At 43.0% G+C, this 24798-nt stretch overlaps 1 protein-coding gene and 1 non-coding gene across 3 annotated transcripts; both read right to left on the minus strand.

Moving 5' to 3' along the window:
* Positions 1–4661: 4661 nt before the first annotated feature.
* Emc3 (ER membrane protein complex subunit 3) lies at positions 4662–24793 on the minus strand. Of its 2 annotated transcripts, XM_004835322.4 has the most exons (8): positions 24494–24793; positions 16866–16923; positions 16435–16528; positions 13962–14066; positions 12571–12652; positions 9979–10058; positions 9176–9258; positions 4662–6024 (listed from the first exon to the last, which is right to left on the minus strand). In XM_004835322.4, the coding sequence occupies exons 1-8, from the start codon at positions 24646–24648 to the stop codon at positions 5896–5898; spliced, it is 786 nt and encodes a 261-aa protein (XP_004835379.1). In that variant the 5' UTR covers positions 24649–24793; the 3' UTR covers positions 4662–5895. The 2 variants fall into 2 exon arrangements, with proteins under 2 accessions (XP_004835379.1, XP_004835380.1); XM_004835323.4 differs by lacking the exon at positions 13962–14066 and having other exon boundaries at positions 24494–24788.
* LOC147830511 (U6 spliceosomal RNA) lies at positions 17645–17751 on the minus strand. The gene has a single exon (XR_015439434.1). It is a non-coding gene; the product is annotated as a U6 spliceosomal RNA (small nuclear RNA).
* Positions 24794–24798: the final 5 nt, after the last annotated feature.

Here is a 24798-nt window from a genome sequence, read left to right on the forward strand (position 1 = left end):
GACCCCATGGTGGGGGGAGGATCCAGCTATAGGGAGGGTGGTGGTCCATGCTGAGTGCACTGAGTATCACCCTGCTGGCAGCCTTGCCACACACCCAACACGCATTATTGGTTTTTTTTGGTACCGGGGATTGAACTTGGGTCCTTGCGCTTGCGCAGTGGGCGACGAAACCACTGAGCTAAATCCCTGGCCTGCATTATTGTTTTTGTACTGAGGATTGAAACCAGGGCCTTTGCACTGAGCCACATTCCCAGCCCTTCTTTACTATTATTATATTTTGGTACCGGGGATCGAACTCGGGTCCTTGAGCTTGTGCAGTAGGCGGTGAAACCACTGAGCTAAATCCTCAGCCCCCTTCTTTATTATTTTTGAGACAGGGTCTCACTAAGTTTCTAAATTGCCCAGGCTGGGCTCCAGTTTGCAATCCTCCTACCTTGGCCTCCTGGTGTGGTAGGATTACAGCCGTGCCAGTCTGTGTTATTCTTTTAAAATTCTTACAACCCTATGTGTTATAATATTCTCTATTTTATAGCAGGCAAGCTGAAGACTCCAGGTCTGATGATAATTATGACACCATCCTGTCCCCTCGAAGAGCCTGAGACTGTGGACCCCGGGCCTTCCAGCCCTGTACTCAGGATCTGTAGAAACAGGCTTTCCAGCAGGGGTCCCTGTGAAGGACTTCAGCTGTGGGGGCTCTCACCCCAAAGAACCCCAAGGCCCCCATGGATAGAGAAGGGAAAAGGAGGTATGCTGGTAATGGCGAACTACCCCTCACAGATGTGGCCAGAACAGCTGGCTGGCCTCTTCACTCTGCCCGGCTGCAGCAAATAAACAAAGGGCAGAGCAGGTGTGGACGGTGCAGTGCTCCATTCTGTGCTCTGCAGCTGTCCCTGGCCCTGAGAGCACCAGAAGCAACAGGGTCACCAAACAGGCCAAAGAAAACCTTAGGTTCCAGGTGTCTCACCTTGTCCTTTCTCAGAGTTTAGTCTCTACCAAGACCAACTAAATAAAACTGAACTTTTTTTGGGGGGGGTACTGGGGATCGAACTCAGTACCTTGTACTTTCGAGCCAGGCGACAGAACCACTGAGGTAAATCCCCAGCCCCATCTCTCTCTCCTTTTTTTTTTTTTGGTACTGGGGATCGAACTTGGGTCCTTGTGCTTGCGCAGCAGGCAGCGAAACCACTGAGCTAAATCCCTGGCCCGCTGGCTCCATCTCTTTTTAAAAATTTGTTTTTGATTTTTTTTTGGAGATACGGTCTCACTATGTAGTTCAGGCTGGGCTGGAACTCATTATGTAGCCCATGCTCTTCTTGAATTTGGAGGGGTCCACCTGCCTCAGTTTCCCAAGTGCTGAGATTATAGGTGTGCACCACCATGCCTGGCTCAAAAGACCCGATCTTTTTAAAAAGTATTTTTTGTACTAAACCTCATACTTTAAAATCAGTGATTCCTTACTCCACACCCTCTCCCAATTTCAGAAGCAATCATTTTCAGTTCTTTCTGGTATTTTTGGTTATTTCTGGTATTTATATTTATCTTCTAGGCATCAGACTTATACAGCTAATGTAAGATTTTTTCCAGTTTTACATTTAATCTGTTGACTACTATAAGGGCATATGATTCCCCTCCCCCTACAGAGTCTCATTAAGTTACCCAGGCTAGGTTCTAACTTGTCATCCTCTTGTCTCAGCCTCCCAGTATGCTGGGATTACAGCTGTGCACCACCACTTCTAGCATGACTTAGCTCTTACATTTCTTGTCACGTTTTCCTGCATTGTTTTTCTGTTACTATTCTATATTTAAAACACTAGAAGTGTGAAGTTGGTTATTCAACCTGACTCAAGAAATGTACTATGATGGGTGTGGTGACACACACCTGTGATCCCAGCTCTCACGGGCTGAGGCAGGGGGATTGCTATGAGTTTGAGGCCAGTCTGGGCTACATAGTGAGTTCAAGGCCATCCTGTATTACACATCTGTACCGTCTCAAAAAAAAGTACTGGGACTATAATTCCTTTCCTAGATTTTTTGTTTTTCTTGCTATAAGTATTGCTTGATCTTTCATTTGTCTAATCTTCTGTGCATCTAAAACAAATGCATTCCTCTTCATCTTTTGTTGAAGGAAAAGACAATCAAAGGCTGATTTCCCACCCAGACAAGATGTCCTCACAGATGCCCCGAGTTCTACAGAAAGTACAAATATCAGTTTCTTCAGTAGATGATTAACTTAAAAAAAAAAAGGGAGGGGAAATATTAGTGATTTAAGAAACGTAGCAACCAAATGCCACATGTGGGTCTCGTTGGGGTCCACTCAAACAAACCCACTCTGATAAAGATATTTTAAGACCCCCAAGGGTCATAGGAACATGGACTGTTTCTTAGAATAGAGAATCCCGTGTGCGTCAGGTGGGTAACGGGCTTGTAGGTTATGTTACAGAATTCCCGTTTGAAACTGAAATGCCCATGGGAATAACAGGATCTCTCGGATTTCCTTTTGAAATATTACAGTCTCCTCTCCCCTCCAGCATGGGCTTGGGAGAGACATATGATGGGGAAAAATACAGTAAATAACGAAGTGGGCTGATGGGCACACAGGAGTTCATTTTATTATTCCCCACTCTTCCATTAAAAATGTAAAGATTCACTACGAGGAAGGAGAAAACCACACAGGGATGGAGCCACCATCTTTGGAGCAGGGTGCAGGATAAGCTGTCTGGATGGGGTGTTCAGGGGAGGATGTGTTAGTGTGGCAGGCAAGAGACAGTGGGGAAGGGGAGGGGGAGGAGTGAGGGGGGGCATGCGTCAGGTTCCTGTCCTGTCTCGGCACCATACAGACCAGGGTTTCTGCACCCTGCTATCCCAGGCTGACTCACCTGTGAGGCAGAGATGGCAACACCTGGGAGCGGGCTGGGAGGGTGCCAGGGTTACAGCACCCCGAGGCTCAGGACTGTACTGGCTGAGCCAGCAGTCACTGGCGTCTCCCTGCAGCCTTCCACTCCAGGGGTGGAGCAAAGCATGGGCTTGGGGAATGCTTGAGAAATAAATTGGGCTCAAAGGCAGAGCTTGAATCCAGGTTTGGAGCCTTAAGAGGTCTTTAAACTCCACGAAATTGTCCACAAGCTTTGGTGAGCCTGGTGCTTTCCTGGGAGTGGAGTCTGCAGGTTCCTGCAGTTTCCCAAGGTGTCTGTGACCCAGCAAGGGTCGGGAAGCAGGAGCTCTGGGGACCACAGCAGCCTCCACACAGCCTGTGCCCTGGCCTGGGTGGGGCCTTCTCCCTGCCCACTTAGGGACAGGAACCTTTAGGGCACATCTGCCTGGGGCCTCAGATACCAAGAGACTGGAGTCTGAGAGATAGGAGTCCTGGCAGGGACACCCAAGAGCCTCTGGAACAGGGTCGTGGAGAGCTCTGTGCCTGCTGCTCAGGGTTATGGTCCTTCCCCATGCCTAATCTTTTTGGCTGGTTTGAGATTAATTCATACAGATTACTTGTATAAAGTGTACTATTGAACTCTGGGCATGGCGGCACACATGTGTAATGTAGCATTCCGGGAGGCTGAGGCAGGAGGGTAACCAGTTTGAGCCCAGCCAAGGCAACTTAGTGAGATACTATCTATAAACAAATAGATAAAATAAGAAAGAAAAGGGCTGGGGACGAAGCTCAGTGTAAAGGTCCAGGGTTCAATCCCCAGTACAGGGTAACAGGAAAGGCTGGCTTTTACTCAAGATGATTTTATCGTATGGATATTCAGCACCAAACTTTATTTATCCACTTGTCAGATGATGGATAGCTGCTCCCCATGTGGGATTTTACAAACAATGCTGCTATGGAAATGAGCGCAGTTTTCTCGAAGACATGTATTTTCATTTCTCGGTATTCTTTCCTATCATAGGCATTTCCATTGCGTCTCCTTCTCCCCAACTTTCTACTTTTCACTGTGTTTCTGTAATCACTTGCAAATGGCAATGAATACCCTAGTATACAACCTCTTGGAATTCATCTGTGTGGCAGCATTTATGCACTTAATTAAGGGTAATGAGTCCGTTTCAGTTTCTGTATTTAAAACTCACAGAAAGAAATGTTTTCCTTAAATGAGGTCAACTTGAGGGCTTCACTATTTAGCCACGGAAAGCACCTGCCCTCCAGTTCTAGATGAGCCACTGCCCTGACGCTTCCCCTCTTTGACAGTGGATCTGCAGGGTCACATGGAAACCTCTTGCTCACCTTTCTGACTGCTGGTCCTGCCCCCACTGGCTGCACCATATGACCATTGGCAGATGGGGAGTCAGGGATGCAGAGAGCAGGTGCCAGTCACCCATGTGGATGCCAGGACCACCTCCTCACAATGCTCTGTCCACAGCGGCAACCCTTCCCGCCCAGCAGCACCACTCCACCTCAGCCTCTCCGACTGCCCAGACCACCACTGGGCTAAGCCTGCCTCAGGGAGATGACTCGGGCTCATCTGCCTCTGGCTCTCAGATTCCCAGAGGTTCTGATCTCCAAAACCAGTCTCTCTTTGGCGCTGTCTTTGGTGCTGGGGACTGGACCCAGGGCCTCATGCACACTGGATGAGTTGAGGGCAAGGCTGTACTCTCCAGCACTGGTCAGGATGTTGGCAGAGGCTGCCAGGGACACACAGAGGCAGTATCTCACAGCCAAGGAGAGAAAACAGGACGGTTTAATTCAGTCAAGAGCCATTTGTTCCTGATTAGTGCTCAACATGCAAATTACATCCACCTCTCGGTACAGAAATGAGACCCTGCTGCTTCCCTGGGACCAAGAGTCTAGACAGAGGCCTTGCTTGGCATCTGGGTCTGTGTGTTGGCCAGGAATGCCCTCACTCCCTTCTGCCAGTGGTAGATAAATCCTCTCCTGTCCAAAGTAACCTGCATAGGCATTTACAGTACAGCACCACTGATTTGCGAATGGATTTGATATTTTACAGTCCAGATCAAGAACATTATTTTTTTTTTGGTACCAGGGATCAAACTCTGGTCCTTGCACTTGCAGGGCAGGCAGTGGAATCACTGAGCTAAATCCCTGGCCCCAAGAACATTTTTTTTGTTTGTTTTTTGAGACAGGGTCTTGCTTTGTAGTATAGGCTGGCCTCAAACTCATTGTGACCCTGCTGCCTCAGCCTTGCAAGTGCTGGGACTACAGGCCCGAGTAACCACGCCTGGATAAGCACTCATGTTACTTAACTGTCTCTGATGATCCCGAAGGCACTTGGGCATCTGGCAGTGCCTCAGGGTCACTGATGTTCTCTGGACAGTACTGAGATGTGAAGGGTCTGTCAAGTCTGTCTTGGCCCTGGGTATTCACGCTGAGGTTTATGTGGGTGAGGTTTTGAAACATTGCTTTCTGTGTCATTCTGTAGGCTCAAAATGAACAATACAGGGAGATTCATTTTGCTTACTTGTAATTTCTAAATTTTTAGAAGTGAAATGCATTACTTTTATAAAGAAAGTTAAAAATACTAACAAAAAATTAAAGATAAATGCAGAGGTGTTTGGATCCCAAGAAAAAAGGAGTTACTGTGGTTAGAAGTCAGGCTGACTGAACATAACCAGCTACAAACGACAGGGCTTCTTCCAGAGAGTGAATTTTAACTAAGTTTTCATATGGTATTAGCAGCTTGAGTTTCCTTGTTCTCTGACTTTCATTACTAGACTCAAAAGGAAAATCAAGAACACTCTGTAGATAGTCAGCCCCCAGCACACTCCTCCTTGTCCTCTAGTTCCCAACGGAAAGGGAGCCCAGCCCAGACAAGAGCGAGCCTTGCCGCATGCCCACCAGCCCCTGCGTCCTCTTTATCTCAGAGGCTCTGACTCCAATCAAAGTACAAGGTTAAGCACTACTTCAGTTTCCTGACACAGCTACTCCCAGCTCCAGCTTCAGAAGATGGATGTCTGCAGTTCCTTCTTGAACATGCCCTCGAAGTGGAGATCCTTGGTCATAAGCTCCTCTTCGACATCATCCAGGGCCCACTGGTGGTCTGTCAGCTCCAGTGCTTCCCACTCTGTCTGCAGAGGCAGATGAGGTGGGTGGGGATCGAGTGTTACTGTTACACCAGCTGCCCCACATGCCCATAGTATGTATGTGGATGAGTTTGGTAACTGCTCTGGGCAGTGCTGCTGCCCCTCACTTCAAGGCTGACCGAGAAGGAGACTACAGCACAGATGCCACAGCATGTGTTCAAGGTCCCTGGCATCAGAAACTAACTTGGCTGAGACTTAAATTTGGTGCACATGACTCCCAGACCCCAGGGCTTGCTCTGGCCATGAACTCACACTTACTAAGCCCCTGCTTTGGGCTGCAGAAGACTAGTGTGAGATTCTGGGCCCTTGTCACCTGGGAGGGAATAGGTAGCTCTCAAGGGCCTAAGAACACTTCCTCCAACCTTAGGCATGGTTCAACACACAATGGCATTTGGTAGTTTGTGGGAGTCCAGTAATTAGTACTGATGAGTTCATCACTGGAAAAACATGATAATGTAAAGTATAAAACTGCTTTTGCATATAATTATTTGTATGTAAGCAATTAATATGTTGAGCTAAACATTTCTAGAATTTTCTGAGAAATTACATTTCTCAAATACTCTATTAGTCTAACTACTTTTGCCTTAGTTTTTAAAAAATGCTTTACAAAGTTTGTCATTAGAAATTTTTTTTTTTTTTTGGTACTGGGGATCGAACTCGGGTCCTTGTGCTTGCGAGGCAGGCGATGGAACCACTGGGCCAAATCCCCGGCCCTGTCATTAGAAATGTACTATGCTGGGTATGGTAACACACACGTGTATGGTATCTTTTTTTTTTTTTTTTTTTGGTACCGGGGATCGAATGTGACACACACATGTAATCCCAGCACTCTCAAGGCTGAGGCAGGAGGATCACCATGACTTTGAGGCCATACCAGGCTACACTGTGAGTTCAGGACCAGCCCGAACTACATAGAGAGATCCTCTCTCTCAAACAAACAAACAAACAAAAAAGCAGGCATCCTTTTTTTTTTTTTTTGGGTACCGGGGATCAAACTCAGGACCTTGTGCTTTTTTGTTTTTGATCGTGTGTGTGTGTGTGGGAGACTTTTGGTCTTTTATCATTTAGCATGATATTAACTGTGGGTTTTTCATCATTTATTTTTCTTTGGTACCACAGATTGAACTCAGGACCTTGTGCTTGCAAGGCAGGCAGCAGCACCACTGAGCTAAATCCCCGGCCCATTTATCAGGATTTTTTAGTTTGTACCATAAAGAATCAATGAGATTCTGCTGCAGAAAAATGATTTTACAAAGTTTAGAATCCTTTTGTGAGAAGACTCTAAGTATTGACTTTTAACTTATTTATGTATTAATTGACAGTGCTGGGATTGAACCCAGAGCCTCTTGAATCTGAAGCACATGTTCTACCACTGAGTCAGACCTCTAGTCCCTATGCCAGTGGGGGTGAACCTATGGCACACGTGTTATTGTGTTAATATAGCGTTGTATTTTCAGCATTCAGGTTTAATTGTAGTGTTGGGACTTTGTGACAAATAAGTGGGTTTTGGGTTGCAGTTTGGCACTTGGGTCTCTAAAAGGTTCATTATCACTGCAGCAACGCTTTTAAAAAAATGCAATTTAGGGCCAGGGATTTAGCTCAGTGGTTTCGCCGCCAGCTGCGCAAGTGCAAGGTCCCAAGTTCGATCCCCGGTTCCAAAAAAAAATATGCAATTTAGGGCTGGGGATTTAGCTCAGTGGTTCTGTTGCCTGCCCCACAAGTGCAAGGTCTTGAGTTTGATCTCTGGTCCCCCCCCCTCCAAAAAAAGCAATTTACATCTAATGTCTACTGGGTCTAAAAAGGTTCAAAATGTCTCAGATGTTTACCTGGGGCCTCTGGACTGTTTCACAGCTTCATTTATGATGTAGATTAAATTTGGGTAAGCATTTAAAAACCAGTAAAACATGCCAAGAATTATTTTATAGATGACTCCGTCTTAGGAATGTAAACTATATATATATATTTATTTATTTATTTATTGGTACCAGGGATTGAACTTGGGTCCTCGCGCTTGCGCAGCAGGCGGCGAAACCACTGAGCTAAATCTCCAGCTGTAAACTATATTTTTGCTAAATTTAAATCCAAATGAAAAAAAAATAAAATAAAAAAGCCAGGCATGGTGGTGCATGCCTGTAATCCCAGCACTTGGGAGGTTGGGGCAGGATAGCTGCAAGGTTGAGGCTAGACTGGGATACACAGTGAGTTCAAGGCCAGCCTGAATTGCATAGCGAGACCCTGTCTCAAAAAAACAAAACAACAAAAAATTCAAATGATAAAACCACTATACATTTACAGAATAGATCAATCTCTCTCTGAGATGGGGTCTTGCTATGTTGCCTAGGCTAGCCTTGTTTTCCTGGGCTCAGGTGAGTTTCCTGCCTCAGCCTCCCTAGTCACTAGGCCTATAGGCATGTAGGGTGCTAGGACACCACATCTGGCTTCACAATTCTTTTTCTTTCTTCTGTTCCCTGGTACTCGCAATTGGATCCAGGGACTCCCACAGGTTAGGCCTGTGCTCTGCCACTGAGCTACATCCTGTCATTTTAAAATTTTGAGAACGGGTTTTACTAAGTTGCCCAGAGTAGCCTCAAACTTGTGATCTTCCTGCCTTAGTATCCTGAGTGGCTCAATACACCATCATGCCCTGCACAGAAATCATCTTTAAAGCACTGCAGTATCCCTTTACCCTTCACCAGTAGGTGTATGGCTGCAACTGCAGAATAGTACTGAACCCTATATATACTGTTCTCCCTATATGTACATACCTATGACAAGGTTTAATGCACAGTAAGAGATTAGCAACAAAGACTAGTAATGTATGAGAACAATTACACAATAGTATTGTCATAATTGTTAACAAATATGGTCTCTCTTCTTTCGCCTGCCACGAGGCAGGTGACATACAGAGTGGGTACCCTGGACAAAAGGATGATTCACATCATGGATGGGATGGAGTAGGATGACACATTTCATGACACCATTTAGAACAGTGTACAACTTAAAACACACCATTAGGACTGCAGTTGCCTGTGGGTAAATGAACCTACAGTGAATGAAAGCATAGGGCAAGAGGTCACCCTAACAGCCTGTCACACTCTCGGCCTCACTGTGGCCCTGTAGGGTGGGTGGGGCATACCTTGAAAGCTTTGTTGGTGTCCGCAGGCATGGCCACAGCAGCTCCAGTCATCTGCTCCTGCATCATTCGGGACTGGTCAGCAGCTGCAGATGAAACATGGCTTTGTGAGTGCCAGGCCAGCAAACGGCAGTGCCTGCACCCAACAGCACGCACAGCTGCCTGGAGGCCCACTGACTGGGCCTGTCCGTCCCCTGGTTATGTGACTCTGGGTAAGTCGCTTCACCTATCTTGAAAAATGGGGGTGATCACAGCTGGATGAGAGGCAACTAAAGGAAGCTCTGAACTTTATTTCAAATTTCAACAACAGTAACAACAGCCACCAGGTATTGAGGAACTACTATATGCAGGTGCTGCAGGAAGTCTATGTACAGTCTATCTCACCTGCTCTAAACAGTCCCATAGAAGAGCAAACACAGGAACAAAGTGGTCAGTGGGACCGAGGTCCCTGCCATTAAGGCGTAGTACTGGCCAGACTCTCTCAGTAAACTAACTGACTTGACTGGGCCTTCTTCAGACTTCAGGCTTAGGGGCTGGGCTGACACTGCTGGTGCAGAGCTCTCGATGAAGGTGGCCCACTTTGGGCAGTCAAATATTGTACTGTCCCAGTGACTGCTGGAGAAAATTCAAATCCTAAGTTTGAGTCTTGGAATTTTTATGACACTTTCCATAAACTTCAGAAACTTAAGGAAGAAAATAGTGTGTTTGACTATTCTAACAGACAGCATGAACTACATGATTTTTCTTGCTCTAGTATGGATGATTCAACTATTTTAGTATTTGGTTATTATAGCAGATATTCTTACCATTATCCTGGCCCAGAATCAGAGAGTAAATGCTCCGGAGCCCAAATACATTGAGAAAGTACCAGGATGCAGAACTCACCCTAGCAAACCAAAAGTCAAAGTGTTGGTAGTTAGTTCGTGTATTAATGTAATTTGCACTTTTGAATCACTCAAAGTTGTTTGGCATTGGGTATGTTCAGCCAATATCCAGCCAAAGAGATAGCAGCTGTTAAGAGCCTAGGGTCATGGATTTAGCTCATTGGTTCTACCACCTGCCTCGCAAGTGCAAGGTCCCGAGTTTGATTCCCGGGAGCAACAAAACAAAACAAAACAAAAAAAAAAGTCTTACCACTACAAAAATATATTACATAGGGCTGGGGATTTAGCTCAGTGGTTCTGCCGCCTGCCTCGGAAGCACAAGGTCCCAAGTTCGATTCCCGGTACCCCCCCCCATATATATATATATATATATATATATATATATATATATATATATAAAATAAATAAAAAAAGAAATATATTAAATAAAAATTGAAAGAAACTTCCTGCTTGGCTGCAGTGCTGGGACAGAAGCCAGGATCTTGTACTGCCAGGGAAGCACCCTGTCACTAAGCCACACCCCAGCTATGACATCCCATTCTCTAGAGGAAATCACAAGTGCTGGTGTGCTCATGTGTTCCATGCTTAGAAGAAAGGATCAGAAGTAGATTTAAGCAATTATTTGCATTGCTAAGGATGATAATTACTGGGAAAGTGTTCCAAGTTTTGAACTTTATCACCTAGCCTTCCTTTATCTGAAGTTTCCTACCCAGCCCCCTAAATTATGCTTGTATATAATAAAAACTACAGGGAATATGAATTGATACATAAATGGAAAGATTCCATAAAGTCAGGTCACACAATAGTAGGAGTTTATTCTGGCTGGTCCATCAGGCTGCAGGTAAGCCAGTGATCTATGTATGTACAACACTGCAGATCTGTATGCAACAGAAAGTGCACACTCAGGTTCCAGGGCTCTTTGTGCATGTAAGTGTGGTAGTCACATACCTGCTCTCATGCTGAGAAAAGATAAAAGCTTTAGCTTAGCCCAAATGGAACTTGGGAAGTTAAGTTTGAACAGAATCGGGCCGGGGATTTAGCTCAATGGTGCCGGCGCCTGCCTTGCAAGTGCAAGGTTCCAAGTTTGATCTCATACCCAAAAAAAAAAAAAAAAAAAGAACACAATCATTCTCCTCCTATGAAATGCAATTTTCTCAGCCAACGTTCTCCCAGCATCTGCCCTGTTCCTACCACAGAATGAGAGATGGCTCTGCTTAAACCGGGTGAGTCAAAATCACCACTGGTGACCCTACTGCCCACACTCCTCTTGTGAGGCTGCTTTTCTAGGCCAATCTTTGAGAAGTCATGGACAGCGTGGAGACCATGTGAGGCAGCATTACTGTGTTGTAGGTGCTGTAACAGTGTTTCCCAAGACTGTTTTGAATTTTAAGCTTTATTATTCTGCTATTAAAAAGAGAAAGAGAGTGGAAGTAAGTCTGGAGTGCTGGCTGCATATAGTCTTGTATGTGGTCAAATGCCAATTCTTCCACAAGGTCACAGCGTTGCTATGAGGACAAAGTAATATGTGGAAAGCCCTAGAATGGTGACTAGAACCAGTGGAAAGTAATGTATAGATAATAATAATATAGACATTTCTATAATTTGGATCTGGATGTACCCTAAAGGTCCATGTGTTAAAGCTTGGTTCCCAGACTATGGTGCTAAAGGGAGGTGGCAGAGCCTTCAGGAGGTAGAGCCTAGTAAGAGGTTTGGGTTGCAGAGCCTGGTGAGGGACTGTGGGGCCCTGCTGTGTCTCCTTTCTCTTTCATGCCCCAACCATGAAGTGAATGATTGCTCCATCACATGCTGCGTCATGGTGTGCCTCACCACAGTCCACAGCAATGTGGCTCACAGCCATGGACCAAAACTTCCAAAACTGTGAGCAAAAAAACCTTTTGCTTTCTCTTTTCAGTACTGAGGATTGAACCTAGGGTTTCTGTACTAAGCTATATCCCAAGCCCTTTTGACAGGGCCTTGCTAAGTCATTCAGGCTGGGCCTGAATTTGCCATTCCAATTTTAGTATATGTGGTGCCGAAGCATGCACTGAATTTGCCATTCCTCTTGCCTCAGCCTTCTACAGTGTTAGGAATACAGGTGTATGTTACTGTGCCAGCAACTCGGCCAGAGCTTTTGGCTTAACTTTTCTGCTTTTTTTTTGAGATAGGGTCTCACCCTGTAGTTCAGATTAGCCTATGCAGCTCAGGGTGGCCTTCAACTTGCAGTGATCCTCCTGCCTCTGCCTCGAGTGCTGAGATTGCAGGGGCGTGCCACCACACCCGGAGACCTTTCTACTTTTGAGAGGGTTAATACATCCATCCTTGTACCCTATGGTGTAAGGAAAGAGGCTGGCACAGTCTCTCCTTTTGCAAGACTCACGGAAAAACTGCCAAAAGCCAGTGATGTTATTTTAAGTAGAGTTTGGATGAAAATAAACCTTTAAAGAACTATGCCAGTAAAATACGCAGGTTGGAAATCTTGATCTTTAGGAGACATTGGTTTTAGAAACTTCTTACCAGGATGCGTCTAATGTGAGGAGTTCGATTCCCTGCTGCAGCATGGGCTTGAAACGGAGAGTCAGTGGAAACGGGACCTTGGCTGTGGGGAGAAAACAAAGGATCACAAGCACTCTGAGTTGTCCTATTCTTAGCACAGTGCAAGTGTGAATACACAGATTCTTTTCCTGAGAAGGTGGGAATTCCATGCCATATGAGCCTTGGAAAATGATTTCCACAAGGAAATCTGATGCAATTTTTGAAGAAAAAAAAAGTCAAGTATTGCTCTGCTCTAGTTTCCTTGAATAATACCAGCTTCTACATTGGTGAGGAAGCAGGGGCTCAAATTGAGCTGTAACCTAAAATTTGGAAAACACTTGCACTTATCTAGTTATTAAATCCTATGTAGACTATGTATATCCAGAGAAATCTATTACTAAGAAATGAAACTGGTTAAAATCAAATCAACTTACAAATACACAAAGAATTCATCCCAAAATCCAACAAATGAAATAAAAATAGAAGCAGGCTCCCCTCTATTCTTCTTTTCTATTCTAAATATCTTATCAGTTGTACAGGCAAATTGGGAAGTCTTTTGAGTCTCTATTAGTAAAAAAATACCAGATAAAAGCTTAAATATCACATGGATTCTCTTATATAAGAAACCCAATACATAATTAAAGTGCAAAATAAAACGCAGGCAGTAAGAAAAAAAAGAGAAGAGTTATTGTAATCTGGCATGGCCAATGTATCTAAGTGGACTTTGATTTAGTATAACTGCCTTAGGTATTTTATAAATTATCGGCCTGTTAGCCTGGCCATTAATCTGTGTTCATGATAACTGATAAGAATTTATAAAATAAATTAATGAATCTGATGTTGGCAAAAAAATTTTTTTTTCTTTTTGGTACAGGGGATCAAACTTGGGACCTTGCGTTTGCGAGGCAGGAAAAAAGATTTGTATTTATTTATTATTTTGGTACCGGGGATTGAACTCTGGTCCTTGTGCTTGCAAGGCAAGCAGCAGAACCACTGAGCTAAATCTCCGGTGGAAAAAAGATTTTTTAAAAAGGGGGATAGAAAAAAAAAGGGGGGGGATAGAGGGAAAGGGAAAAAAATGGAGATGTGTTATATACATGTACCAATTTCCCACAATGAATGTAATCATCATCTACTGCAAACATGCACTAGTAAAAGTTTTAAAAAGTACCCACATTTTGAACTTGAGAGTCGGTTTGAAATAGGAACCATAACATCACAACATAATAAATTCCATTTAGAGAATGTTGTCAGTTTTCATAAGAAAACCTAAGGCTGTGACACCGAGGTCTCTGCAGCATGGGGATGTCTGAGTGGGAACACAGGGAGGGGAACAGATGAAAATGGCCCCAGCCCACTGGTCTGCAACTTACTTGTGACAAAGCCTGAGAATGTCATGTTGATCCACCCACCAATGAGAATCATAGGGAGAACATTAGTCACATTCCCTTTCATCATGTCTGTGAGCATCGTGGGATCTGAGATGAAAGCACAGAGACCACAGGTTTACCTCTCTCTCATTTTCTGTAAACTTAATATATTGGACAATTTATGTAACACACTTTCCTTATAAAAAAACAATTCAAATGACACAGAAATTAAGAAACAGTTCCTGGGCCGGGAATTTAGCTCAGTGGTTTCGCCGCCTGCCGCCCAAGTGCAAGGACCCGAGTTCAACCCCTGGTACCAAAACCAAAAAACAAACAAACAAAAAAAAAATAAAGAAAAGAAACAGTTCCTCTCAGCTCATTCACTATACACACAAATTGTTTGCTGTATATTTTCCTATCTTTTAATTTACATATATACAATATAAAGGGATTCTATGTTTAATATATTCTTTTTTTGGGGGGAGGGGGTTCAGGAAGGGTAGTTCGAGCTGGCCTTGAACTCACTATGTAGCCCAGGCTGCCTTTAACTTGCAGTGATCTTCCTACCTCAGCCTCCCAAGTGCTAGGATTACACATGTGTGCCACCATGCTAGGCTTATAGTCTACTTTTGAATGTTTTATTTATTTATTACTTTTGGATATTTTTGAACAGGGTCTCACTATGTAATCCAGGCTGGGCTCAAACTGGCAGCCATCTTCCTGCCTCAGCCTCTCAAGTGCTAGGATTACAAGTATGTGCCACTACGCCTCTCTTTCTTAATGTTTTAAAATTAATAATTTTGTGTATATTTCCATGTTGGTATAATATCTATCTCTTAATGTTTCAAAGTCTATGTAGAATTACTTTTAGGTAGGTGTTTCCAACTTTTTTTTTTTTTGGCGTTTTTGAGACAATGTCTTGCTATGTAGTTTAGGCTGGGCTTGAATTCACTATGGAGCTGAGGCTGGTGTCAAACTCATGGTAATCCTCCTGCCTCAGCTTCCTGAGTGCTAGGATTATAGGTATGTGCCACCACACTTCTGGTAATAAACAATATAGCCAACAACTATCTTGTACACAAATCTGCATGGTTATCTAAGTGCTGTTGTAAGAGAAATTTTTTTTTTTGTAGACCTGAAGATTAAATCCAGGGTCTTGCATTGACCAATATCCCTAGCCCTTCCTTTTGAGATGGCCTCACTATGTAACCCAGGCAGCCTCAAACTTGTAGTCTTCCTGCCTCAGCCTCTTGAGTATCTGGGATTATAGGTGTGCACCACAGCATCCAGTTGTGAGAGAAATTCTTAGAAGAACTTCTGGGTTAAGGAGTATAAAGACTTAAAATTAACAGTTATGAGGAGCTGTGGTGTCATTCAGAAGAGGAGTGCTTACATGGTATGTGCAAGGCCCTGGGCTCATGCCTAGCACTAATGAAAACACCCAGATATTTCTTTTTTTTTCTTGGTGCCGGGGATCGAACTCAGGACCTTGTGCTTGTGAGACCAGCGTGGCATCACTGAGCTAAATCCCTGGCCCCCAACACCCAGATATTATCAGACTGTCCCTCAGTGAGGCTTGACTGTGTGGCTCTCTCACCTTACTCCCCTGACCTTGAAAATAGTGGCTCTGGTCAATCTTCTAATCTTTGTCAATTTAATGGGCTAAAAAAGACATCTTGCTTTTATTTGTATTCCATGGATTATTAATAAGGTCAAATATCTTTTCATATGATTATTGGCTCTCCTCCCCAACTTTTCTTAACTCTAGTACATTCTGTATGGGTTTAAAAGAACTAAAGAAATGAGTATTAAGTGAGAGAAAATCAACACAGAACAACAGATTATCTTGTTTTAAAAAAACATGTTGTAAGAGCTGGGGATTTAGCTTAGTGGTTTCGCCACCTGCTGCCCAAGCGCAAGGACCCGAGATTGAACCCTGGTACCAAAAACAACAACAACAACAACAACAACAAACCCACAAAAAAACACAATATGTTGTATTTTTTACAAGATAGGGATCAGTGGAAGTCACAAATCTGTCAGAGCAGAAACTGTAGGGGACCAAGCAATCATGTCTGCAATGACCTTCCTCACTCAGGCAGAAGTTGGGGGGCCATCTGTCAGCCACAGGGTCCCAGCAACAGTACTGCAGGCAAACTTCCAGCACTGCTCCTTGGAGCCATGGCTCATGAACAGCAAGGAGACAGCAGGGACAAGGGCCCTGGCCTTTCCCCTCTCCATTAGCTAATGCCTTTCAAAATCCACTTTTTACACTGGAGTTCCCCAAAAAGTTATTTGAAAAAGAGAACTGTACTTTCATAGATGCCTATATTAGATATTTTCTAAGACCTTTTACATTTTATCCTCTATAATTTAATATTTAAGAATCTACACTCTCTCTGCCTCTCCCCCTCACTGCACTCAACAACCCAAGTTAAAAGTCTTTTTCAAAGGTGAAAGATGGGAACCAACATACCAGTCATAGGAGAAGGTGGCACTACTTTCCTTTTAGTTTTTTTGAAAAATCCATCCTCTGGGTTGTTGAAGTAATATTTTCGTGTCAAGAAAGACTAGTAGGAAAAAAAAGCTTTTAAGTCCAAGATCTGTGACATAGCAAATCATCAAACAATTCCCAGAGGTCGGGTCAGAAAGCACTTGGAATATGAGGTTACACTCAGAACTGTCGGCCTACTTGGCAGCTGATGTGACACTTTAGCTGAGTCAGATTTAAAAACAATTTCCTAAGAAGGATAAGGTCACAGTGACAGCAACCATGAGGCCACAGCTTAATAACCATGTTGCCAACCTCCAGCTCTCCCCAAAGAGTACTCTTATAAAACATTCAGCTATCTACCACTCAACAGTGAAAGGCAGAGCTTTTTAATAAAAGATACTGTAAATGAGTACCTGTTTGGGAATGTATTTTCCATTTTCCCGGAGGACTCTGCTTCGAATTAAGACTTGACTGAAAGACACAACCAAAACAATGAGATTTTTAAAAAAGTGAAACACTAGAAGAAAATGAGAGAATAAAGTAGAAGACCTATTTAAATGCAAGAGAGGACCTATTTGGCAACAACTATGTGTGGAAACTTTCCAACATTCAAGTATCTTAAAAAACAACATATTTGAACTGGGTAACTCAGTGGTGCTGCCACCTGCCTCCCAAGCACAAGGTCCCGAGTTCGATGCCTGGTACCAAAACAAAAAACCAAAAAACCCCCAACATATTTAACCTAACAGTGAGCTTTTAAAAAAAAGTAGCTTTCAGAAGTAACAGGTTCTAAATAAAGATTTCTGAGGAAGGCACAACTTTTCCTACTTCATAATGTGGTAAGAAGAAACTTTCTGAGTGAAAAAAGTAGCAGTTTGATATTGCTCAAAAGACTTGGGGGCAGGAGGGGGAAGGGAATAAAAAGATAAAAGAAGAAACTTTTTAATAAACCCAGAGAAATGAGAACAGGCCTTGAGAAGGGTGTTGTCTGATAGACAAAAATAGAAATCTTACTAGGATTCAGAATGTTAGTCAGTTCTTGATACACTTCTAATGAATAAATGAAATTAACATATATATTTTTTTGTACTGGGGATTAAACTCAGGATCTTGTGCTTTTGAGGCAGGCATGGTGCCACTGACCTAAATCCCTGGCCCAAATAAATGAAATTATTTGGTGATCTTAGAGCAAACTGATAAGAAACACTTTACGAATTTGCGTGTCATCCTTGCACAGTGGCCATGGTAATCCTCTCTGTATCATTCCAGTGTTAGCATATGTGCTGCCAAAGCAAGCACAAGCTGATTATTAAAGATAACAGATTGCTATATAACAAGTAGATTTCACTGAGATACAAATACCAAAGAGAACAGAGATCAAAATACTAATTTTCTGTATTCAAAAGTTGTTTAAAGGAAGAAGCCCTTAAATTAATGGAAATTCTTGCAAAGTGAAAAAAAAAAGTAAAGAAAACCAAACACAAGAGAACTGTATGTGTGCTTTCTCTCTCTACTTCCAGTACTGACCATTGCACCGCACAATCAATACTCTTGGGGTCTCTCTGCCACCCTACACTGCTCCAGCTTCTCTGTAGCTTGGGTGGGGTCCAGGTCCCCTCTCTGCCAACTCTACCCATCACGTTGTAACACCTTCTTCAAACTCCATCTTCTCCACAGAAGTCTTCCCAATGCCTGGGGGCCCTGTGGACTTCGCCCCAGTTTCCTCTTGGTTTATAGAGGTGATCTGTGATGTGTTCTGTTCCCTGGAAGCTGATCTAAAGCCACGTGAAGTGGCTTTAGACATTGAGAATACAATACAGACACTGAGAACAATGTTTAGAGCCTTCCAGAATAATATGACCTTGTCACAGCATTACAAATTTGTGATCAAAGTATTTTTTACAAAAGCATTAGCCTGCAATAGACTGAAAATCAAAAAACAACCCTGGGCCGGGAATTTAGCTCAGTGGTTGTGCTGCCTGCCTCGCAAGCCCAAGGTCCCGAGTTTGATCCCTGGTACCAAACCCGCCCCCAAAAAAACAACTCCCCAAACTAGCCTTTACCACTAAAAGTTTAAGAAGCCCTGGGTGTAGGATGAGTAAAAATTTAAGCTGGATAGATGGGTTCAAATTCTGTCTCTGCCACTTATTAGCTATGTGATCTTAGGTAGGTCCCTTAGATTCTTTAAGCTGTCATGCACATTCTGTGCAATAACAAGCTGATACTTTCACTGAACAAGTAGTTCTCAAACTTCTAAGTGCCAGGTACTACATTTGGGGCTGTGAACAATGATAAATAGGCAAATATATCATGACAGCTAAAGCCTGGTGGGAGAGAAAGAAATTAAACAAGCACAGGAGTTAATGTGAAATTCAGTAGTTATGTCTTAGAAAGAGAGATGGATGTTATTAATATGTCTAACACAGGGAGTAGATCAATTCTGGGAAGTGGAGGACAGAGAGAAAACTGCTGAGGAGGTAGCATTAAGTTGGAATCTAAAGGATGACTGAGAATTACCTTGGATTAAGTGCTGGGAGTAAAGTCATGAACATAAGCTCTGCAGTAGGAATAAATGCTATGTTTCTTAGGACCCAAGAAAAGGTCATATGGTGAGAAGAAAGAGAACTACAGAAAATGAGGCTGAAGAGGTTCGAGAGCCAGACTATGCAAGTCCATAAGAATCCCACTGTACTGATTTTTTTTGGGGGGGTACCGGGGATCAAACTTGGGACCCTGTGCTTGGGAGGCAGGTGGTGGAACCACTGAGCTAAATCCCCAGCTGTACTCTGATTTTTTTTTTTTTGTTGTTGTTGTTTTGAGATAGCCTATGTAGTTAAGGCTGGTCTTGAACTCACTATGTAGCCCAGGTTGGGCTGGAACTTGCTGCAATCCTCTTGCCTCAGCCTCTTGAGTGTTCAGATCACCGGTATGTGTCATCACATCTATTTCTGGACTCTGGGATTTGGCACTGAACTACATCCTCAGCCCTTTTTTCAGTTCTTATTTCGAGGCAGGGTCTTGCTAACTCTCTAAATTGCCCAGGCTGAGCTTGAACTTGTGATCCTTCAGTCTCAGCCTGGGATAACAGACATGTGTTATCATCTCTGGCTTTCATCATTATCTTACGAGCAAAGGCAAACAAGTGAACGGTTTTATTTATTTATTTATTGTTTTGGTTATTTATTTTTTTTGGCACCAGGGATTGAACTCAGGACCTCATGCTTGCCAGGCCTGCAGGCATGACACCACTGAGCTACATCTCCCGGCCCCTAGTGAAGGGTTTAAAAAACCCTACAATAATACATGTGAAAAACATGTTATTATTTCTTACTCTTTTTTTTCCTCTCTCTCTCTCTCTCTCTCTCTCTCTCTCTCTCTCTCTCTCTCTGTGGTACCAGGGGTTGAACTCAGGACCTTGTGCTTGAGAGGCGGTGGAACCACTAAGCTAAATCCCCGGTCCATGGATTATTTCATTTAAAGTCTTTACTACTGTATCTAAAATATCCTAAACACTAGGTCAGTGGGTTCTATTATTTTCTCTTCCTGTGTTTCATCACCTGGAGTGAAACTTTGTGACTAGGCTCTTAGATCTCTTTTCTTCTTTTTGTGGTGCTGGGGATTGAACCCAGGGTCTCACAAATGCTGGCAAATACTCTACCACTGAGCTCCACCCTTAACCCTTTTCGTTTTTTGAGACAGGGTCTTGCTAATTTGCCCAAACTGAACTTGACCTTGAAATCCTCCTGCCTTAGCCTCCCGAGAAGCTGGGATTCTAGGCATGTGCCAGTGTACCTCACTTTGCCTCAGGCAAAATGAAGGGCACACGGTAGGTCATCCATAAAACCTGTTAACTGTATGTATAATTCAGAACTTTTTCAGGGACCGTGATCAACAGATACTAAGCTGCATCTCCTATATTTCATACTATTGAGCAGTTTTGTAGAAATGGAGTTGAGAATTGTGACCTGAGGCATCAAGGCAAGTGTAAATTATGCTGTACATTCTAAATGAGCAATTTATTTGTTTGTTTTTGGTACTGGAGATGGAACTTAGGACCTTGCGCTTGTGAGGAAGGCATAGTGTAACAGCTAAATTCCTGGCCCAATGAGCAATTTATTAAGCTGATATATTTATATTCTCCAAAGTCTACAAATTTTACAAAATTTTGTTTTCATTTGCATGGATAACTTAAAAAAAAGTCCTTGTGCTGGTTATAGAGATAAAGCTTTAGTAATTTGCAACCAAAAGATATTTTAAAACTTTAGTTTTTAAAGTCAGGACTTCTCAAACTGGAGTTCCCTGAGCTTAAGAATCTGTAGAACCGGGGAACCACTAGTACCTTTTATGGCAGAGGCCCTGGTTTCAACCCCCATTACTGATCCCCCCCAAAAAAGTGTGCCTTTTTTTTTGGTACTGGGGATCAAACTTGGGACCTTGTGCTTGAGAGGCAGGTGACGGAACCACTGAGCTAAATCTCTGATCTGTGACTTTTTAATAGTCTAATACATTTTACTCCAGTATAATTGTCTGTTTAATACATTTTAGAACAATTTTAATTAAGTTTTAAGGCAGTGAAAGCTTAATAATTTAAGGAACCAAATGTCCCATTTTGTGTTCATTCAGTCTCATGCCCATCTATACTGTGTTTAGAGAAATGTTTTACAACTCAAAAGCACCTTTTCTGCCTTGGACTGAGGCTGCTTCAGCATGCATTGCATCCTATACAAGTTCACTGATGAGGCAGGCGTGACCTCACCTCTTCATAGGTAAGAGAAGGAGCAGTTCTGACCACGGGTGTTGGCATAGCAGTGATTCTCCATGGAGGGCACTGTCCTATGTGGGGCCTTGTGGGAATCTGGGAATTTTCTGATTATCAAAATGATGGGATGGAGGGGAAAAAGCATGTACAGTCAAAAGATGTTAAGTATCCCTCAATGCTGGTGACAGTTTCATACACTGCATTATGAAGAATTGTCCCATGTCACAAATGTTGTTTTTTTGGTACTGTCGATCAAATTTCAGACCTTGGCCTTGTGAGGCAGGCCATGGAACCACTGAGCTAAATCCTTGGCTCTCAATTTTTGAATATCTCATCAAACTTTTAAATTATCTGAGCCTCAAACCTAATTCCATTTGTTCTGGAAGTGGTAGGGGCACAGTTTTTATATTCAGTAGATTTCTTGGTCGTTCAAGTACAAAGTAAATACAGGGAAAAACTTGTTCTTTGTTTTGTTGAATTTTATGAAGAGTAGTATACCACTTAACAAAATCACTGCCAGGTGTGGTGGTGCATGCTTATAATCCCAGCACTCAGGAGGCTGAGGCAGAAGGATTGCTGGAAATGCAAGGCCAGCCTGGACTACAGTGAGTTTAAGGCCAGCGTGAACTACACAGTGAGACCCTGTCTCACAAACAAAACAAAACAACAAAAAACCCCAAAGCAAACAAACAGAAAAAACAAAGAAAAACACAGAGACAGTACAGTACTGGCTTCTGTGATATCTATTTTAGCCCACAATTGACCAATCCCAATTATGGTGATTTTACAGCCAGGTAAATGCACAGAACTTCTACACCATGTCTTGTAGGACAGTTGTACACAATCACTTACAAAATACATATAATTCATCCTATTATAAATTACTTTATTTCACAACTGTTCCTTTGAAAAAGTTCTTAGCCATGTATAGTGGCACATGCCTATAATCCCAAAACTTGAAAGGCTGAGGCAGGAGGATCACTGCAAGTTCAAGACCAGCCTGGACTACATGGTTCAATGCCAGCCTGATCTACATAATGAGACCTTGTTTCAACAACAAAAAAAATGTCTTATATGTAGATTGCACCAACTACATTTTAGGGTTAGAAAAGAAAGCTGCGGGTCCAATATTACTCAGAACCATTACTCTAAAACACATAGTGAAGCAGCACAGAAAATTGTGGCAGAGAATGTATAATAGCAGGAATCATGATAAGAATCATAAAACTGGTGAAGTGGTACATGCCTATAATCCCAACTCCTCAGGAAGCAGAGGCAGTAAGATCACAAGTTTTGAGGCCAGTCTGGGGAACTCAGCAAGATCCTGCCTCAAAATGAAAAGGGCTGGGGATATAGCTCAACATTAGTGTTTGCCTAGCACATGTAAGGCCCTAGGTTCAATCCTGGGTACAGGGAAAAAAGGAGGAAAAGAAAAGAATCACGATAACAAGATCAGTAAAGTCACTCGGGGTTAAAGTACATGTACATTTTACTACTTTGGTTACTTTGGGATGACAACGTCTCCAAGCTTCCTTTTCTTTGACAGTAAAAATGGGTGTAAGATTACCTATCTCAGCACTAATGTATGAATAAAATGAGAGTAATTTATAGGCATCAATTAATACCGAGTGTCTGAGCACTCTACTTCACATCTGCCTATAGGATTCATTTTTGGGGTAAACTGACTTGTTAAGGTTAGCTCCAGGGGGCTGGTTCTGGTCAGTTCTGAAACTTTTATCACACACACTAATCAGAGAGGCCACTATGGTATAGTGGAATGAGCCCTATGCTTGGGAAATCTTGGCTTGATGTCCTAAATGTTACCATGTGTAAACCTCTTTAAGCTTCGGTTTCTTAAAATAGGACAAGAGTACATACCTTATACAGTTGCTTTGAGTTCTACATGAATTAATAAATACAAGTGCTTAGCATAGTGCCTGGTGTAGACGTATAGAATAAGTGTTTAGTAAAATGTTGGCCTATGATTATACTCTTCTCAGCATAATTGGGAATGACAAATGAAAATGATAACAAAGTTTTCCCCAAACTAAAATTATTTTCATTTACTTAGTACTTGTATTATTATATACTTTTTTTTAGGGTGGTGGTGGTACTAGGAATTGAATCCAAGGTGGGGGTTCAATACCAGTTACAGGAAAAAAAAAAAAAGAGATCATGACAGCAAGATCAGTCAGGTAAGCTACATCCCCAGTCCTTTTAAAAAATTTTGAGGCAGGATCTCATTAAGTTGCTAAATTGCTCGGTCTGGCTCAAAATTGTTATCCTTCTGCTTCAGCCCTTCAGAGTGCTGATTACAGGGATGTACCACCATGCTTGACTTATGCTTAACATTTTTCTTTATCAACTTTTCTTCTACCTATGTAAGTTTTAAATTTAAAGGAATCTTTAAATCACCAGCAAGTGGAAATGTAGTGTTATCTGCCACAAAATAAAGTAATTTAAAAAATAAATACAGTAAAATTAAAATATTAAAAATATTAAAAATTATTTAATTTTTATTAAATTTTCACAAGATACTGTCACTTGTGGAAACTTCTGAACTTGATGCTTGCTCTCTTTGTTAAACTGAGAGATGCATAAGTTAACAGTAGGTGTTAAAAGATATAGTAATACTTTCTTGAGATGGTCTCTGACTATAAACGAACAATTAACTGAAAATTGTTACTTATTTTACTATAAAGGAGTACGAATCAAGATACTACCTAAATTCATCTGAAATGCCTGTCTCCGCAGATAAATACTGAAAGGAAGCACATGAAGAAGTTCCTTCCACCTTAGGAGGGGAAATACAGTAACTACAACTTCTCGAATTTCTAAAGGCAGTTTTAGTTTGCAAAGCACTTTATTTCTTAGCATCTCAGCGTACCATTTCAGTAGTTTGACTGGATGTGGCAAAGATAAAAGCCTTTAATTGGCATTCTGCCTAACGACAGGGTGGGACGGGATGGTTCACAGATAACCTTACCGAGGGTTGGCGACTAGCCTAGTATTAGCAAGCCCCCCCCCCCGCCTTTAAGCACTTCAACGGTCCCAGGCCCCGTGCTAAGGTTTCACAGACATTGTTTACTTTAACCCCAAGCCTGTTCTGTGGGGTGGGCACTGTTACTATCTCCATTTTACAGGTAACAAAAGTGAAACAGAGGCAGCGCACAAGGTCACTCTGCCAGCAGGGGTGCAAGGGGACTCCGGCTGACAAAACCCCTGCACTTTGCTGCCCAAGGCCAAGGGGGAGAGGTCGGCCAGGTAGGGAAGGGTGCTGACCTGTCAGACACTTGTTCCTGGGTGAGCTTCTTGTCGCTCTGCAACAGTATGGACACGTAGTGGCGGATCATGCCTACGAAGAAAGTGATGATAACAATGGGAAGAACCACCCAGAGGCGGATGTTGGAGTCCAGCAATAACTCTGGCCCCGCCATCTTCGCTGAGAGCGTCCACAGGGAGTGGAATTCCCCGCCAAGTCCGCTCCGGGGCCTTCTCCCGCCGCTCAGGCTGGCCAGCCGGGATTCTACAGCAACTGGGATCCTGAGGGACGCGCTTCTAGCTGGGCCGACTTCCGGCGCGCGGGT

This window comes from Heterocephalus glaber, unplaced genomic scaffold (genome assembly GCF_053883595.1).
Source record: "Heterocephalus glaber isolate CG9 unplaced genomic scaffold, H.glaber_assembly_v1.0 deba00000122, whole genome shotgun sequence".
Lineage (NCBI taxonomy): Eukaryota > Metazoa > Chordata > Mammalia > Rodentia > Bathyergidae > Heterocephalus > Heterocephalus glaber.